Genomic DNA, 18,071 nt, shown 5'->3' with positions numbered 1-18,071 from the left:
GGATCCTTTCTGGAGCCGAAACGTGGAAGGAGGGAAGCTTGGAGCATCACAGAAGGCGGTGGCTTCTTGGCACCTCAGCCTGTGAATCATTGCTCTCTCATGGGTTCCCTGAACGACCTCTAATTTGGGAGCAGAGCAGCAGAAGGGCCCCAAATTAACTTCAGTTTCGTCCTTTCCCTTGGAGTTCTGTGGGCCTGAGTGTTGGGCGTCTACTCCGACAAGGCTCAAGACATCTGGGGTGTTTCTTCATGATGATCACAGTAAGGATCTGCCCGAGATATCTGGGGACTTTCGGGGCGGGGGGGAATTGTGCACGGTGGGAATTGGCCCAAAGAAAGGACTCACTTTTTATGTGAGTCTTGATCCAAGAGAAACCCAACGTACAGGGGATGTCAGAGAGTTCTCAAGATGACAGTGCAATATGAAAGTTTCTTGGGAGTTCCCTGGTGGTCTAGTGGCTAGGATTCAGTGCTTTTACTACCATGGCTTGGGTTCAGCCTCCTAATCTGGGAACTGAGATCCCACATCAAGCCAGTACATGGAGAGGCAAACCAAAACAAAACAAAACAAAACAAAACAAAACAAAACAAAACAAAACAAAAACAGAGCTAAGGAGTTCCTGCTGTGGTGCAAGGGGACTGGCAGTGTCTTGGGAGTGCTGGGAGATAAGTTCGATCCCTGGCCTAGCACAGTGGGTTAAGGATCCAGCATCACTGCAACTGCAGCTTAGATCTGATCCCTGGACCAGGAACTCCATATGCTGCAGTTTGGCCAAAAAAGAAAAAGAAGGTACCAACAGTAAGTGCCCCTTATGAGGGGTGGGTAGGTGGGGCTGGGGTGTAGGGGGAGCTTGACTCTTCCCTCTTATATACTTCTTGTACCATTTAAGTTCCGCACTATGTGTATACATTATTGACCTTTTAAAAATTAAACCAAAATTTTTTTGGCCACGTTTGCAGCATGTAGAGGATCCTGGGCCAGAGACTGACCTGAGCCACAGCAGTGACAATGCCAGATACTCAACCTAGTGTGCCAGAAGGGAATTCCTGCTTTAAAATTTTTGTTTACAGCTTTGCATGTCACAGACCTCATGGAAATGTAGTAGGTGGAGTCCCTGTTGTGGCACAGCAGAAACAAATCCAATGACTATCCATAAGAATGTGGGTTCAACCGCTGGCCTCGCTCAGTGGGTCTGGGATCCAGCGTTGCCATGAGCTGTGGTGCAGGTTGCAGACATGGCTAGGATTTGGCATTGCTGTGGCTGTGGTGTAAGCTGACAGCTGTGGCTCCAATTCGACCCCTAGCCTGGGAACTTTCATAGGCTATGGGTGGGACCCTAAAAAGCAAAAAAAAAAAAAAAAAAGTAGCAGGTGCTTAATAAATTCACGTTAAAACACTGTGCTGGTTCAGGAACTAGCATTTATGGAGTGCCGACTGTGTGCCAAGGGCCCTCTGGCAATGCCCATTTTCCAGCTCTTACAGAGTGGGGACTCCTCCCAGGAGCCAGAGCTCTGCCCCTGCACGAGGACCACACCGCCGTCATCCCTGGAGGGAGCATTTGGAGGCACCAGATGCTTTGGCAGGATCCAGAGAGATGCCATCTGTGAGGGGAACCTATTCTTAGAGAGCAGAGACAGTCGGTGGTGGAGCTCGCCAACCCCCAGCGGCAGAGGGGGACGTGGGGCAGGCAGGCAGCCAAGGCTGTACCTTCGGCTGGTGGGGGACGGGGTAGGACAGGCTACAAGCAGGGTGTACGCAGCCCTCAGGACCACGCTCTCTTTTCCGTTTGGATGATATTTTGGAAATAGCAGCCAACATTTATCGAGTGCTTACTTTATATGCATCCTATCACTTAATCCTCCCAACCAGCCTATGAGGTGGGCACTATTACAATGCCTATTTTACAGATGACAAAATGGAAGCCCAGAATAGTTAGGTCACTTGCCCAAGGAGGGAGCAGGGCCAGGAAGCCCAGACACTCTGGCTCCAAAGGCTCTGTCCCCTGCTACTGAGGTATGTAGCTGCCTCTCAGTCCGCTGCACCAGAGGCCAAGTTCAGCCTGCCCCCACCTCACAGGCAGACTCCAAGGCAACAATTTGAGTGCAAGTGGTTTCTGTGGCAAGTCCCAGGAAGCACTGGCAGGGACATGAATAAGGGAGGCGGGGAGGTGTCATCGAGCAAATGGCCCCTGTGGGCAACTGGAGCTCAGTCCTGCTGGGGTGCTCTGGGAGCCAGCACGGGTGGGGCAGGCACCATGAATTATCCCACCAGTGATCACTGGGTAAGGGGTGCGGGAGTCGGGTATTCATCAGTCCTTGGTTAAGGGCTGCTCCCAGGATATGCTACTCCTCCAGCATGGCAGGTCTGCTGCAGGCTGGCAAAGCAGGTGCCAAGAGCAAGAGAGGAGCCCTCAGGCGGAAAGACACAGGGTGGCAGTTGGGTGGCTGGTGTGCACTGAAGCGGTAAGTTAGGCAGGATATGGGTGGGGCATCTGCTATAAAAGCCACTTGCGGATGGCCACTGTCTCCCCACCCATCACCTCAGGATTTCATTCAGCCTCCGCAGAGTGAACTAAGGGGAACTTCAAGATCCCCCCTGCTCTGGGAGCTCAATGGTGCAATGGGATCGGCAGCATCCCGGCAGAGCCAAGACCCAGGTTCAATCCCCAGGCCAGCACAGTGGGTTAAAGGATTCACTGTTGCTACAGCTATGGCATAGGTTGAAAAGGTGGCTTGGATCTGATCCCTGGTACACTCCCCCTCCTCAAAGATCCTCTTCTCTAAGCTTGCAGTACATTGTGCCTGAGAACACAGCACAACTGAATCCCACTTCTATTACTTAAGAGCTCTGTGACTTAGTTTCCTCATTTGTCACATGGGATACTAGCCCCATATCATTCCCCAGCACCTTGTGACTCAGGGTGTAGCTCAGAGAACAGCAGTATCACCTGGGAGCCTACGAGAAATACAGAATCTCAGGCCCTACGCCAAACACTCTGAGTCAGAGCCTGTATTTTAATCAGCTCTCCAGTGACTCATGTGAATATTCTACTAGTAACTTCCAAAATATCAAAAGAGATTGACGTGTTCCTACTCAAATTGGTGGCCCATGGGCCAACTCTCCTAGGGTGTGTTTCATTTGTCCAGCTTGGAGATTTTAAAATCAGTCTATGTAATTCCCAGGTGGTGCAGTGGGTTAAATCTAATGTTGTCATTGCAAAAGTCTCATGTCACTGTTGTGGCGTGGGTTCGATCCCTCGCCTGGGAACTTTCACATGCCAAGGTTCGGCAAAAAAAATCAGTCTGGCACACAAGTCTCCACTTCACTATGTTTCCACCACGCCCTCCTGCCTGGCACCCAAAACATTATTGTTTATGCCACTCACCAGGTCCTTAGAGGCATTTGCATTTGTACCCCTATAACTAGCCAATATTTGCATAGCATAGCTTAGGTGTCTAAATTTAAAGTAAGGCACTGAGTGGGAGTTCCCACTGTGGCTCAGTGGTTAATGAGCCCGACTAATATCCACGAGGACATGGGTTCGATCCTTGGCCTCACTCAGTGGGTTAAGGATCAGGCATTGCCGTGAGCCATGGTGTAGGCCAGCAGCTACAGCTCCAATTCAACCCCTAGCCTGGGAATCTCCATATGCTGTGGGTGTGGCCCTAAAAAGACAAAAAATAAAAAATAAAAATAAATAAATAAAGTAAGTAAGGCACTGAAGAAGACAGGAACTTTGAAACCACCTAAGTCTGGCCTCAAACCCTGACTTGGCTGTTATACTAGTTGTATTACCTTGGGCAAGTCACTCCTCTCTGATCCTCAGTTTCCACATCTGTGAAATGGGGATCCAAATGCGTACCTGAGAGGTCATCACTGTGTGGATTAAAAATAATACGTGCACAGCACCCAGGAGGAAGTAGGAGCTCTCAACACAAAAGTCATGAGTAGAAGCAGCAGCCTTGGTAGTTATATAAATCCAATGTGGACACTAGGTATTTCAATGATTATCCTCACTTTACTAGAAACTGAGGCTCTGAGAGGTTAAGAACCTTCCCCAAGGTTAAGAACTTCCACACAGTGGTGGAATGGGGACTCGAACCCATGCCCTCTAGCTCTACACCTGCACTGTCCACTAGAATTTTCTGTGAGGATAGAGGGTTTTATATATGCATAGTCCAATACAGTAGCCACTAGCCACACAGGGCTGCTGAGCACCTAGAACGTGGCTGGTTGCAGTGGAGAAAGGCTGGAGGTGCAAAACACACACCTGCTTTGGTGACTTAGTACAAGAGAAAAGAATGTAAACTATCTCATTGAGTTTTAGATTTATTACACGTTGAAATGCTGATGTTTGAAAAATATTGGCTTAAAAGATATAATTAACCTTAATCTCACCTGATTCTTTCTACTTTTTAAAAAAATGTGGCTACTAAAAAAATGTCAATCACATATATGACTCACATCATGTTTCTACTGGACAGTGGAAACTCTAGAGCTTCTCCAACAGAACATCTAAGACAAGGAACTGAGGATTTTCTCAAAACACATTTGCAACCAACCACCCACCAGCCAGAGCCCTCGGTTACAGAAGAACGGCCGAAGAACATACCCACCAGAAAGAGACTTCAGCGCCCTCCTCTGAGCTCGATGACCCCTGGGGCCCGGGTCTCACAGGGTCAGCAGCACGGCTGTCCCCATGCCCAAGGCTCGGCGGCCTGATTCGGTGGCTTATTCTACCATTCAAGAGTACCTACTGGGACTTGAAGATCAGTGTTTTCACTTTGACCGGTGGGACCCCAGGCTGAGAAAAGCTAGAGTCTGAGACCTCAGATCTTGAACAGGCAGGATCTTCTGGGGGATTCGCTGATGGAGCCAATCTGCAGCCATGGCTGGCAAGCGCCGGAGTCTCCAAAAGCACTTCGGGCCGAGTTATTTCTTCTTGTTGTAGAGGAGGAAGTCTGAGAGGTCGTGCCATGTGTTGCTGTCCTCGTACAGGTAGGTCATGGAGGACTGCAGCGAGGGCTGCAGGGTGGGCCGGTGGTACTCAAAGAGCCACAGCACCAGCCCCCACACCAAACCCGAGAACAGCGGGTACGGGTCCCATCTGGGCTCGGGGAGGTAGCCCTTGTCCATACCCAGGCGGCACAGGGCAAACAGGAGGCGAGATAACAGGTACATGTTGATCTGCAGGGAGGGAAGAAGGAGATTACAGGGGGCCCAGCCGCTGGTTTCCCACCCCCACGTCCTGGGGCGCCCCAGGGCCACTGGATTGGTGTTTTGCAAAGACAGCGTGCAAGGTATTAGAAGTGGTATGGAGCAGACACCTGAGTATCACTATGTCTTTAGTTCATTACTCTTTTTCATAAAAATTTTTGAAAAATGAATGTATTTATATGGTCCAAACTAAAAGATAGTCTGACACAATCCAGGAGTTCCTTGTGGCATAGAAGGTTAAGGATCCAGCATCATCACCGCAGCGGCTTGGGTGGCTACTGTGGCGCGGTTTCCATCCCTGGCCTGGGAACTTTCAAATGGCCCTGGCGCAGCCAAAAACAAAAACCACCCAAACAAACAACCAATGAAATAAACAAACAAAAAACCTCAATTCATAAAAGAAATTAGTCAAGAGGCAGAAAAGACACGTTATAGACTGGGAAGATACATTTACAAACACATACCTGACAAAGACTCGTATCTGGAAAATATTTTTTTTCCCCAATTTTTTTTTTTTTTTGTCTTTAGTCTTTTCAGGGCTGCTCCCGAAACATATGTAGGTTCCCAGGCTAGGGGTCAAATCGGAGCTGTAGCCACTGGCCTACACCACAGCCACAGCAACGCTAGACCCAAGCTGCATCTGCAACCTACACCGCAGCTCACGGCAACCGCACCTGTGGCATATGGAAGTTCCCAGGCTAGGGGTCAAACTGGAGCTGTAGCTGCTGGTCTATACCACAGTCACAGCAACGCAGGATCCGAGCCATGTTTCCAACCTATACCACAGCTCACAGCAACGCCAGATCCTTAACCCACTGAGCGAGGCCAGGGATCAAACCTGCAACCTCACGGTTCCTAGTCGGATTCGTTTCCACTGTGCCACGATGGGAACTCCCCTGGAATATATACTTTTAAAACTCAACAGTGAAAAAAGAAACAATCCAGTTTAAAAATGGGCAAAAGACAGGAACAGATATTTCACTGAAGAGTTTATACAGAAGGAAAACAGGCACATGTAAAAAGGTTCAACATCATTAGCCATCAGGGAAATGCAAATTAAAACCACATGAGATAGCACTACGCACCCACCAAAATGTCTACAGTTTGAAATGTAATCAACCAAACGTCAGCTAGGATCTGGAGAAATGGGTTCACATGTATATTCCTGATAGGAATGTAAAATAGTACAGTCATTCTGGAAAAATAGTTTGGTTGTTTCTTAGAAAACTAAATATGTAAGTACCACAGAACCGAGCAATTGCACTCCTGGGTATTTATCCCAGAAGTGAAGACTTACTTTCACAAAAATATGTTCAAGAATGCTTTTATTAGCTGCAGGTCTAATAGCCAAAAGCTGGGAACACCTCAGAGGCCCTTCAATGGGGACATCAAGACCACAGAACACAACTCAGCAAAGAAAGGAATGAACAGCTGATATATTCAATAACTTCGATGAACTGCCAGGGAATTATATTGAATGAAAAAAGCCAATCCTCAAAGGTTATATTCTATAATGACTCCATTTATATAACATTTAAAAAATTGAAATATAGTTGATTTACAAGAAAGATTATATTAGTTTCAGGTTACAGCAAAGTGATTGAGCTGTACGTGTGTGTGTGTGTGTGTGTATGTATGTGTTTCTGGGGTTTTTTGGGTTTTTTTTGCTTTTTAGGGCTGCACTCTGTGTGTGTGTATGTGTGTTTTCTTTTTTTTTAAGGCCACAACCACAGCATATGGAGATTCTCAGGCTAGGGGTCAAATTGGAGCTACAGCTGCTGGCCTATGCCACATCCACAGCAACACCAGATCCAAGCCTCATCTATGACCTACACTGCATCTTGGGCCAATGCTGGATCCTTAACCTGAGGAATGAGGCCAGGGATCGAATTTGCATCCTCATGGATACTAGTTAGGCTCTTAATGCACTGAGCCACAATGGCAACTTCACAACTTGTGATTTTTTCAAATTTACAATGGTGTGAATGTGATATGAATTCAGTAGAAACACTTTGAGTTTTGGTATTTTCCCAGGCTATTAACTTGTGGTGATGCTGGCAGCGAGTACAGCTGCCAGTCAACTGCAATCACAAGGGTGAACGACCAAAAAATGCACTTGCAATCCTCCTGTACCCAGTCAACCATTGTGCGTTTCACTTTCAGCACGGTATTCAAAAGATTGCATGAGACATCCAACACTTTATTATGAAATAGTCATTGTGTTAGGTGATTCTGGCCAACTGTAGAGGATAGGAGTATTCTGAGCACATTTAAGGTAGGGTACACTTAGCTGTGCTGTTCATTAGGTTAGGTGTATTAAATGTATCTTTGACCATTTAAAAAGTAAAAATAGAGTTGCCGTATGATCCAGAAATCCCACTCCTAGGCATATATCTGCAAAAGAGACAAAAACTCTTATTTGAAAAAATACAGGAGTTTTTGTCGTAGCTCAGTGGCTTAAGAACCCCACTAGTATCCATAAGGATACAGGTTTGATCTCTGGCCTCATTCAGTGGGCTAAGGATCTAGTGCTGCTGCAAGCTGCGGCATAGGTCACAGAGGCAACTTGGATCTGGCATTGTAGTGGCTGTAGCGTAGGCCAGCAGCTGTAGCTCTGATTCAGCCGCTAGCCTAGGGATCGAATTGGAACTGTAGTTGCCAGCCACAGCCACAGCCACAGCCATGCAGTATCCAAGTCACGTCTGCAACCTACACCACAGCTCAAGGCAACACTGGATCCCCAACCCACTGAGTGAGGCCAGGGGTCGAACCACATCCTCATGGATACTAGTTGGATTTGTTTCTGCTGTGCCACAATGGGAACTCCCTATGCTCATGTCCTTTTTCAGTTTATTTTCTATTAATGGTTATTGTAAAATATTGAATATAGTTCTCTATTGCTATATAGTAGGTCCTTGTTGATTATTTTATATATAGGAGTGTGTATTTGCTAATCCCAAACTCCTATCCCTCCCCCGCTTTCCCCTTTGGTAACTACAACTTTGTTTTCTATGTCTGTGAGTCTGCTTCTGTTTTGTAAGTAAGTTCATTGGTATCATTTTTTTTAGATTCCACATATAAATGATATCATGTGTTTGTCTTTGTCTGACTTACTTCACTTAGTATGATAATCTCTTGGTCCATCCATGTTGCTGTAAATGGCATTATTTCATTCTTTTTATGGCTCAGTAATATTCCATTGTGTGGTGTGTGTGTGTGCATATAACATTTTATTTCTCTATTCATCTATTGATGGACATTTAGGTTGCTTTTATGTCTTTTAAATAGTGCTACTATGAACACTGGTATGCATGTATCTTTTTGCCTTTTCAGGACTGTACCTGGGATATATGTAAGTTCCCAGGCTAGCGGCTGAATCAGAGCTACAGCTGCTGGCCTACGCTACAGCCACTACAATGCCAGATCCAAGTTGCCTCTGTGACCTATGCCGCAGCTTGCAGCAGCACTAGATCCTTAGCCCACTGAATGAGGCCAGAGATCAAACCTGTATCCTTATGGATACTAGTGGGGTTCTTAAGCCACTGAGCTACGACAAAAACTCCTGTATTTTTTCAAATAAGAGTTTTTGTCTCTTTTGCAGACATATGCCTAGGAGTGGGATTTCTGGATCATACGGCAACTCTATTTTTACTTTTTAAAGGAACCTCTATACTATTCTCCATAGTGGCTGCACCAGTTTACATTCCTACCAACAGTGCAGGAGGGTTACCTTTTCTCCACACCCTCTCCAGCCTTTGTTATTTATAGATTTTTTGGTGATGGCATTCTGACCAGCATGAGGTGACATCTCACTGCAGTTTCTCTAATAATTAGCAATATTGAGCATCTTTTCATGTGCCTACTGGCCATCTGTATGTCTTCTTTGGAGAACTGTCTATTACATAACATTTTGAAATGGAGGTCAGGCAGTTGTTGCCAGGGGTCAGGGAAAGGAGGAGAAGCTGCTAGACTTTGGAGCTTCCGAGGCTAATGAACTTTCTATCAAAAAGACAAAACTAGCGGAGTTCCCATCATGGCTAAGCAGAAACAAATCTGACTGGTATCCATGAGGACGCAGGTTTGACCCCTCTCTCAGTGGGTTAAGGATCCGGTGTTGCCACAAGCTGTGGTGTAGGTCACAGATGTGGCTCAGATCCAGCATTGCTACGGCTGTGGTGTAGGCCATCGACTACAGCTCCAATTTGCCCTTTAGCCTGGGAACCTCCATATGCCACAGGTGCGGCCCTAAAAAGACAAAAAACAAAAAAAAAACCTAGAGAGTTCCTTGGTGGTTGTAGGTTAAGGATTCAGCATTGTCACTGCTTTGGCTCTGGTTACAACTGTGGTGTGGGTTCGATCCCTGGCCCGGGAACTTCCACATGCCACAGGTGTGGCCCCAAAAAAAAAAAAATCACAAAAAACCAAAACTGGGGAAACTTTCCTAAAATAAAATACTTATACCCATTGACTCCACAAGTCCATGTCTAGAACATATGGACAGACTGACACAAGTGCAGGAAGACGTCTGGACAAAGACGTAGACTGCAGTGTGTGTGTAATGGCAAAAGGCCCTTTATGTCCATCCAAAGGGGATGGTGACATCCAAGCTGGTCCCATCCTATTAGCCGAGAGCTCTGCTGATGTTATAAAGGATGAGGGATTGACAAGGAAGGGCTCCAAGACATATCGTTACATGAAAAAAAAAAGAAATGGAGCATGATCTCACTGGCGGAAAACTCCTGCTAGGCACACTGACACAAGCACAGACAGGTTCTGAAAGGCTACGCAGAACAGTTACAGTGACTGTTTCTAGACAGTGGCTTGACAATTGGAGGGGGACAGGGACTTTCTTTTCAATGTATTTATTTATTTACTTTTTGTCTTTATGGCTGAACCTGTGGCACATGGAGGTTTCGAGGCTAGGGGTCGAAGAGGAGCTGCAGCTGCTGGCCTACACCACAGCCACAGCAACGCAGGATCTGAGCCATGTCTGTGACTTACCCCACAGCTCAAGGCAACACGGGATCCTTAACCCACTGAGTGAGGACAGGGCTCAAACCTGTGTCCTCATGGATACTAGTCCATGTCAGATTCATTTCTACTGAGCCATGACAAGAACTCCTCAATTTATATTTTAATTTTACCATAATGTATCCTAAGCACCTAGAAATGTCCCAGGCACAAAGAGGGTACTTAGTTTGCATTATTTAAAGTGTGAAGGGAGTTCCCGTCGTGGCTCAGTGGTTAAGGAACCTGGCGAGTATCCATGAGGATGCGGGTTTGATCCCTGGCCTTGTTCAGTGGGTTAAGGATCCTGTGTTGCGGTGAGCTGTAGTGTAGGTTGCAGATGCAGCTCAAATCCCATGTTGCTATGGCAGTGGTGCAGGCCAGCAGCTCTAGCTCTAATTTGACCCCTGGCCCGGGAAGTTCCATATGCCCCAAGTGTGGCCCTAAAAAGCAAATAAATAAATAAATAGCAAAAAAAAAAAAAAAAGAAAGAAAGAAAAAAGAAAAACGCAGCAGCAACAATTAGCAATTAGTTCCACCATCATTTCATTAAAAAGCAGGACTTTCACCCAGGAAAAGGGCAAGGTACAGAATAAGAGATAATTTTTAGAATATAGTAAGTTTTGTTTTATGAAAATCTTACTCCAGGGTCATTTTTTTTCTCCCTCACTGCACTGCAGAGTGCTGTTTTTCTTCGTTTTGTTTGGCCGCACTGGCAGCATGCAGCATGTAGAAGTTCCTGGGCCAGGAACCAAACCTGTGCCACCACAGTGACCAGAGCCACAGGAATGATAATACCAGATCCCTAACCCACTGAGCCAGCAGGGAACTCCTGCAGAATGGTGTTTAGTGTTGTCATTGTTGTTGTTTTAAATCTTTACGCCAGAGAGTAAAACACACATTGATTTGGGGAACCATGGAATTCCAATAAGGTCCTTGGTTAGCACAGGGGGAAACTGCGGTGTAGGTGATCTTTTTTTCTTTTCTAACTTTTTTTTTGGCTATGGTGTGCCACAGCTTGCTGTGGGATCTCAGTTCCCAGACCAGTGATGGAAACCAGGCCGTGGCAGTGAAAGTGCCAAGTCCTAACCACTAGACCACCAGGGAACTCCCTGGAAGTGATCTTAAGGTCACACAGGGACTGGTATGGAAGGGGGCCAAAGGCTCGTCCTCTTTGACTCCCACCCCCAACTCTATACCTGAACCCTGTCCCACACTGCCACGCCTCTCTTAACCCCCATCCTGGGGGAGGATCTTTACCTGGTTGTTGATGCTATTGTTTTCTCCAAACAGCAGCAGGCCCCCGATGAAGGCAGCAGTGAATGAGTGCACCTGGAAGGTCTTGCCCTGCAGATGGGACTGCAGGGAGCAGAGTCCCTTGTAGGTGAACACAAAGCTGGCCAGGGTCCTGGAGTGGATGTAGGTGGCCTGCAGGATGGCCCGCAGCTTCTCCCAGAGGCTGCACAAACACACAGAGCCACCATGAGTGCAGGCACAGCCACTCCCAGGATATTCACCCACCAGGCATTCAAAACTGACCCAGGCACGAAGTTCATGGGCTGATGTTCATTCAGCCCCAGGCCTCAACCCTCCATGTCCTTGGAGCTGCTCCCTCACTTGATTCAGGCCTTTTCTTTTGTCTTTTGATGGCCACACCCAGGCATATGGAGGATCCCAGGCTAGGGGTTGAATCAGAGCTGCAGCTGCCAGCCGACGCCACAGCCACAGCAACACAGGATCCAAGCTGTATCAGCAACTTATGCCCCAGCTTGTGGCAACACTGGATCCTTAACCCACTTAGTGAGATCAGGGATTAAACCCACCTCATTATGGATACTATGTTGGATTCTTAACCTGCTGAACCACAAAGGGAACTCCTTGACTCCACATCACTTCCTCCAAGAGGTCTTCCCGGACCACCTGACATAAAAGAATGCCTATCGTATTCTCTTCCATGATCTTACTTTTCTCTTCCTTCATAGGTCTTATCACCGACATTTATGTACTTGTTTATTATCTCCCCCCAACTCCCACCCCACCCCCGTGGAAGCTACCATAGAGTGATGTCTACATCTGCCTTGTTCATTCTCAGTGCACAGAACAAGGCCCGGCACATAGTAGATGCTCAATAAATTTTTTTTTTGTGGAGGGGGGTTAAATGAAGAAATGAATGAATGAATAAGTAAGTATGTACTATGTGCTAGATCTGGGGATACAATTCTAAGAAAAAATAGATCAGCTTCTTGCTGCCCTCATGAGGTTTATGATCTAACGGGAGAGGGAACTATAAAATGAATAATTACAAAACTAGGATCAAACTTTGACCACGACAAGAGATGATCCTGAGATGTGAAGGATAGAGTCAATGAGGTCAGGAGGGGAGAGGAGTGCCGGTTCGGTCCCAGGCAGCTGAACCAGCATGTGCAAAGGTCCTGAGGAGGGATGGAGAGTGGGGAGTAAAAGAACAGAGAGAAATCGTTAAGGTCGGAGCAGAAAATGTGTAGGGCAAAGGCTGTGGGGGAGAAGTGGGGCCATGCTAAGTTTGTCTTTATCTTGAGAGAAGTGAACATGTTAAGTAGAGCAAGTGATTTGATTTATCTTTTTACTTTATTTTGGCTGTGCCCAAGGCACACAGAAGTTCCCGGGCCAGGAATCAAACCCAAAGCACTGCAATGGCAATGCACCATCCTTAACTGCCAGGCCACCAAGGAACTCCTGATTTATCACTTTAAAAACCACCAGGGGGCAGTGAAGAGAAACAGGGAGAGGAGCAGAGGGCACTCTAGGAGATCAATTCAGGGCAAGCAAAGGCAAGTGCCCTCCAGGCTGGAGGTGAACCTTGAAGGGTGTCTACTGGGGCTATCTGCCAGGTGCTTTTCGGACGCATTCAGAGGGTGAGAAGCAGCAGCAGAGTTGTCAGTTCTAAGGCAAGAAAGCCAGATTTCTCAGTTTTTAAGAGCGGGTGCTAATCCTGCCTTCAAAATGTTTCTAGAATCTAAATACCTCTCTCTCTCCTCCTACCTTCAAGGGCTGGGTCACCAGAGATGCTCAATTGCATTACTGCCACAGCCTCCTACTATAAACCTAATTTTGCCCTTGACCCTGCCCTCATTTGTTCTTAAGCTGGCAGCAAACTATTCACGCTCACACTATCAAAAGATAAGTCGAGTTCCTGTTGCGGCTCAGCAGGTTAAGAACCCAACATATGTCTGTGAGGATATGAGTTCGATTTCTGGCCTTGCTCAGTGGGTTAAGGATCCAGCATTGTAAGCTGTGGCGTAGGTCAAAGATGTGGCTCAGATTCCAGTGTTGCTGTGGCTCTGGCGTAGGCTGGCAGCTGCGGCTCTAATTCAACTCCTAGCCTGGGAGTTTCCATATGCCACAGGTGCAGCCTTAAAAAGGAAAAAAAGAAAAAAGGTAAGTTAAATAGCAGCTGGACTTGCATGTTCCGGTGAAAATTCTTACAATAATTTCCTGATTCACTTAAAGGAAAAGACAAACTCCTCTCTGTGACCTAAAACTGGACAGAATGGGCTCAGGTCACCCCTGTGACCCTTCTCTTTTTGTTCCCTCCCCTGAAATCCCTCTGCTCCAGCCTCCTCAAACTCACCAGAGATGATCTCAGCTCAGAGCCTCTGCATTGGCTGTGCCCCTGGCCTAAAACACTCTCTCCTGAATACCCACTTGGCCAACTCTTCCGTCTCCTACGAGTCTTTACTTGAACGGCCCTCTCTGACTGAGGCCTTTGCTATTTAATTTTGCAGCCTGTCCCTCCTCCAGTATTCTTTCCTTTCTCTCTTTCCCTGCTCTAATTGTTCTTTCCCACAGCCCATATGTCTTCTAACATACCACATGCTTTCCTTTTTCTTTTTTTTTTTTTTTCCCTCGCTTTTTAGGCCCGCACCCGCAGCATATGAAAGTTTCCAGGCTAGGGGGTGAATCAGAGCTGTAGCCGCAGGCCTATGCCACAGTCACAGCAATGCAGGATCCGAGCCGCGTCTGTGACCTACACCACAGCTCACAACAACGCCAGATCCTTAACCCATGGAGCGAGGCCAGGGTTCAAACCTGTGTCCTCATGGATGCTAGTCAGGTTCATTAACCACTGAGCCACGACGGGAACGCCTTACTTTCCTTATTTATTGTGTTTATTTTCTTTTTTTGTCTTTTTAGGGCCTCACCCAGGGCATATGAAAGTTCCTAGGCTAAGGGTTGAATCAGAGCTATAGCCGCTGGCCTACACCACAGCCACAGCAGTGTAGGATCCAGGCTGCATCTGTGACCTACACCGCAGCTCACCGCAACAATGGATTCCTGACTCACTGAGCAAGGCCAGGGATTGAACCCACATCTTCATGGATACTAGTCGTGTTCGTTTCTGCTGCGCCACAATGGGAACTTCTATTGTGTTTATTTGCTAAATGCAAACTCTACCAGGGTAGTGATGGTTCTTGGTTTTGTTCACTGCTGTATCCCTGGCACTTAAAACAGTGTTTGGCGCACGCTCAATAAATATTTACTGAATGAATGAGTTCAACGAAAATAAATTATTCAGAGGGCAAAAAACAAAACAGAAACAAATTAAAGGAAAACACATGAAGAAAAACACCTTGGACGCTGAATCTGAGGAGTGGGCTGTCCATGTGTGATTCTTATAAGCTTCATGTGAGGCTACATGTGTTAAAAACTAGACCACAAGGTGATTTCTGAGAAGTGCCTTGAGGGAAGTTTTGAGAGGGAGGAAGTTTGAGCAAGGGAAGGAGGTCACAGACAGCTTTCCTGAGAAAATGATCCTCAGAGGACTGGTATGGGTTGCCGGGAAGAAAATAAAAGTGGAGCGGAAGAGGAAAGGGCATTATTCCTGGTGGGGTTACTGCATGAGAAACATAGGGAGATGGAACCACCTGTGGCCCGTGAATGAATGGCAGCAAGTCTTATGTGCCCAGGGTGAATATGGGGCAGAGGGGGGATGCAGCAGAGGCCAGGCTGCAGAGGGTCTTGAAGGCCACCCCTGGAAGCTGGGCTTCTTCGGAGAACAGTGAGGAGCCACAGGAGTTTTCAAAATGGGACAAGAGAATCAGACCTGTGCTTTAGGAGGTGGTGGTGGGGACATGCTAGACCCAGCCAGGAAGCTACTGCAACAGTCCTGGCACCAAGGGCTGAACACATTCTCTCCTAGTTTGAGGGGTGGGCCAAGGGGATGAGTACCTGCCACTCCGGAAGAGAAAGGTCATGACCAGGGCATGAGGGGCCCGGATTTTGGCTCCGTAGCTGTAGAAACAAAAGAAAACAGGTTCTATGGCATGACTGAATCACAGTTTCTTTCAGAGCTCTCTCTTTGACTCCCTATGCCCTCTCATTATCCCTGATGATTTGAAGGTGCAGTGTGCTGTCCTGAAAAAAAACTGATCTAGACAGACTTGCTAGAGAGGACACCTGGGGTCAACTGGGACAATGTGCCTAGCAACTGGACAGCAGTCGACATTATAGAATAGTGATTAATTTATGAAATGAAATGATAATTTAGACACATATGAAAATGCCCTTATTTTTTGAAATGCACACTGATATATTTAGGAGTAGGGCATCAAAGTGAGTTATTTTTTACACAGCTCATACGTCTCAAGTGTCCAAGTCTGCCTCCCTGAATGAATGGCCTCCCTTGACAAATAGCACATTCTTTTCCACCTCCAGGCCTTTGTTCAAACCATTCTCTTTGCCTGGGATGCTCTTCTCCCCCCAGCCAAGTCCAACTTGGCCTTCAAAATATCACTGTCCCTTCCTCTGTAAAGCATTCCTGATCACCTAGTATTGCCAGGGTAAGTTAATAATCAGTCTCCCCACTTTGAATCAGGGTCCTTAGGTATGGGCATGGACCACTGATATTATCTCAGGGTCCACCTCCATCCTGGTTACACCAATGCATGACTGATACGATCTGGCCAGACCCAAGGGGAACCAACTTCTCCCTGACTCTTGGTGCCCACAGAAGAGCCTGGTGTTAAAATCAAGCATCCTTAGGAGTTCCCATCGTGACACAGTGGAAACAAATCCAACTAGGAACCATGAGGTTGTGGGTTCGATCCCTGGCCTTCCTCAGTGGGTTAAGGATCCGGCATTGCCGTGAGCTGTGGTGTAGGTCACAGATGCGGCTTGGATCTCCCATTGCTGTGGCTGTGGTTTAGGTCAGCTGCTACAACTCCGATTTGACTCCTAGCCTGGGAACCTGCATATGCTGCTGGTGTGGCCCTAAAAAGACCAAAAAAAAAAAAAATCAGGCATCCTTAGGTTTGAATCCTGGCTCTGACCCTGGTAAATGATGTGACCATGAGCAATGGTTTTCCTCTCTGAGCCACAGTCTCCTCATCCAGAAAATGAGGACAATGTGAATTCCTACCTTGTACATTTATTCGTTCAATTGGAAAATATTTGAGAGCCTACTATGTACCAGGTATTAGGAATACACCAAGAAACAAAATAGATAAAAATTTCTGTCCCCGTAAAATTCACTTTCTAGTGAAAGAGACAGAATAGACAAACAGGACATATAAGTGAACTATTTAATGTCAGATGCTGACAAGTACTATGGAGAAAAATTAATTAAGTAGGGAAGGAGGTGGGAAGTTCAGGGATGGCTTCACTGAGGAGGTGACCATCAGGGGCCTGAAGAAGGTGAAGGGGTGAGCCCGGCAGACACTCATGAGGACATAACAATAATAACAGCAGCGAACAGTTATAAGCATGTACCAGGGGCCGTGCTAGGCATTTCACAAAAATTGACTCAGTCCTCTGACAGTATGAGAACTATAAACAGTCCCATTTTGTAGAAACTGAAACTTAGAGAGGCTAAATGATTGGTGTAAGATCACAGAGGTAGATGGCACCAGGATTCAAACTAAGGTGGTCACATCCACACCACCATGCCATGCTGCCACTAAAACACCAACTCCAAGATCTTTGGACATCTTTGTTCACTTTGTTCTCTGCTACATCCCTAGTTCTGGCACAATAAATGATAGCTGTCATGCATGAAGTTTAAAGTAAGCTGAGCTCTAGACACCAACCAGGGGAAAGGAGCCCCAAACCCTACCCTTTTGCAGGTCTCATGTCCAGATTGGAATCGATTTGCTCAGCAAATACTTGTAGCTTCACTTATACTCGTCACGCCTGAGACTTATGACCCACTAGAGAGTTACAGATAAGGAGTGAGACGGGGGATGTGAGCCCGCCGGCAGTTTAATGAGGGCTGCAGAGGGAGGAGGGGCCGCTGGCCTGCTAGAGGCCAGAGTCCAGCTTGCCACTGCTGTCTGAAGCCAGACAGGCCCAAGGACACACAGCGCGGGGAGGGGAGAAACCAGGACCAAATAAAGGCGCGGTATGGAAGGTAGTTAAGGCAAGAGGGCCAGGTTGCCAAGCACGTCTGGATCCACAAACAGCGTAGTCGGAGCTCTGGCTCAGAAGGCACTCGGAACCCAAAATCCATCGCCCACTGCGCCGACAGTGGACACAGAGACCTAGAGCCACACTAAGGCTGCTCAGCGCACACAGCGCAGGACCGGGAACCCGCTTCTCTGCCCCCAGCCAGACAGGTCCTTCAGCCCCTGCCCGGCCCCACGGCCCCACTCACACTGCTCCGTTCCGGAAGCCCTTAATCATGGCCAACGCAGCGTGGTAGCGGCGCTTGCGCAAGAGTGCGTTGACCGCAAGGAGCAGAGTCCGCAGCTGCGGCGGAGCGGCCATAGTGCGGGCAGTTCGCGGGGTGGCAGGCACCAAGCGTGAAGCGCCGTGACAGCCAGGTGTCCCTCCTGAACAACCCGCCCTGCCGGCGGGTGCTCGGCAAACCACAT

The 18,071-nt window shown here is 47.3% G+C and overlaps 1 protein-coding gene across 2 annotated transcripts; it reads right to left on the bottom strand.

The window, feature by feature from the left end:
* Nucleotides 1-4,311: 4,311 nt before the first annotated feature.
* PXMP4 (peroxisomal membrane protein 4) lies at nt 4,312-18,071 on the bottom strand. Of its 2 annotated transcripts, none has more exons than XM_047771294.1 (4): nt 17,852-18,071; nt 15,433-15,495; nt 11,485-11,683; nt 4,312-5,187 (listed from the first exon to the last, which is right to left on the bottom strand). In XM_047771294.1, the coding sequence occupies exons 1-4, from the start codon at nt 17,962-17,964 to the stop codon at nt 4,933-4,935; spliced, it is 630 nt and encodes a 209-aa protein (XP_047627250.1). In that variant the 5' UTR covers nt 17,965-18,071; the 3' UTR covers nt 4,312-4,932. The 2 variants fall into 2 exon arrangements, with proteins under 2 accessions (XP_047627250.1, XP_047627251.1); XM_047771295.1 differs by having other exon boundaries at nt 11,485-11,703; nt 17,852-18,065.

Source organism: Phacochoerus africanus, chromosome 3 (assembly GCF_016906955.1).
Source record: "Phacochoerus africanus isolate WHEZ1 chromosome 3, ROS_Pafr_v1, whole genome shotgun sequence".
NCBI classification, from domain to species: Eukaryota; Metazoa; Chordata; class Mammalia; order Artiodactyla; family Suidae; genus Phacochoerus; species Phacochoerus africanus.
The sequence above is the reverse complement of the archived record's forward strand: the minus strand, read 5'-3'. Positions and strand labels throughout refer to the sequence as shown.

Coding starts and splice junctions, on each gene's coding strand:
- PXMP4 (XM_047771294.1), bottom strand. CDS start 17,964: ATGGCCGCTCCGCCGCAGCTGCGGACTCTGCTCCTTGCGGTCAACGCA. Junction 11,684..15,432: donor TTTCTCTTCCGGAGTGGCAG/GTACTCATCCCC, acceptor GTGTTTGTGCAG/CCTCTGGGAGAAGCTGCGGG. Junction 5,188..11,484: donor ACAATAGCATCAACAACCAG/GTAAAGATCCTC, acceptor CCCTCCCTGCAG/ATCAACATGTACCTGTTATC.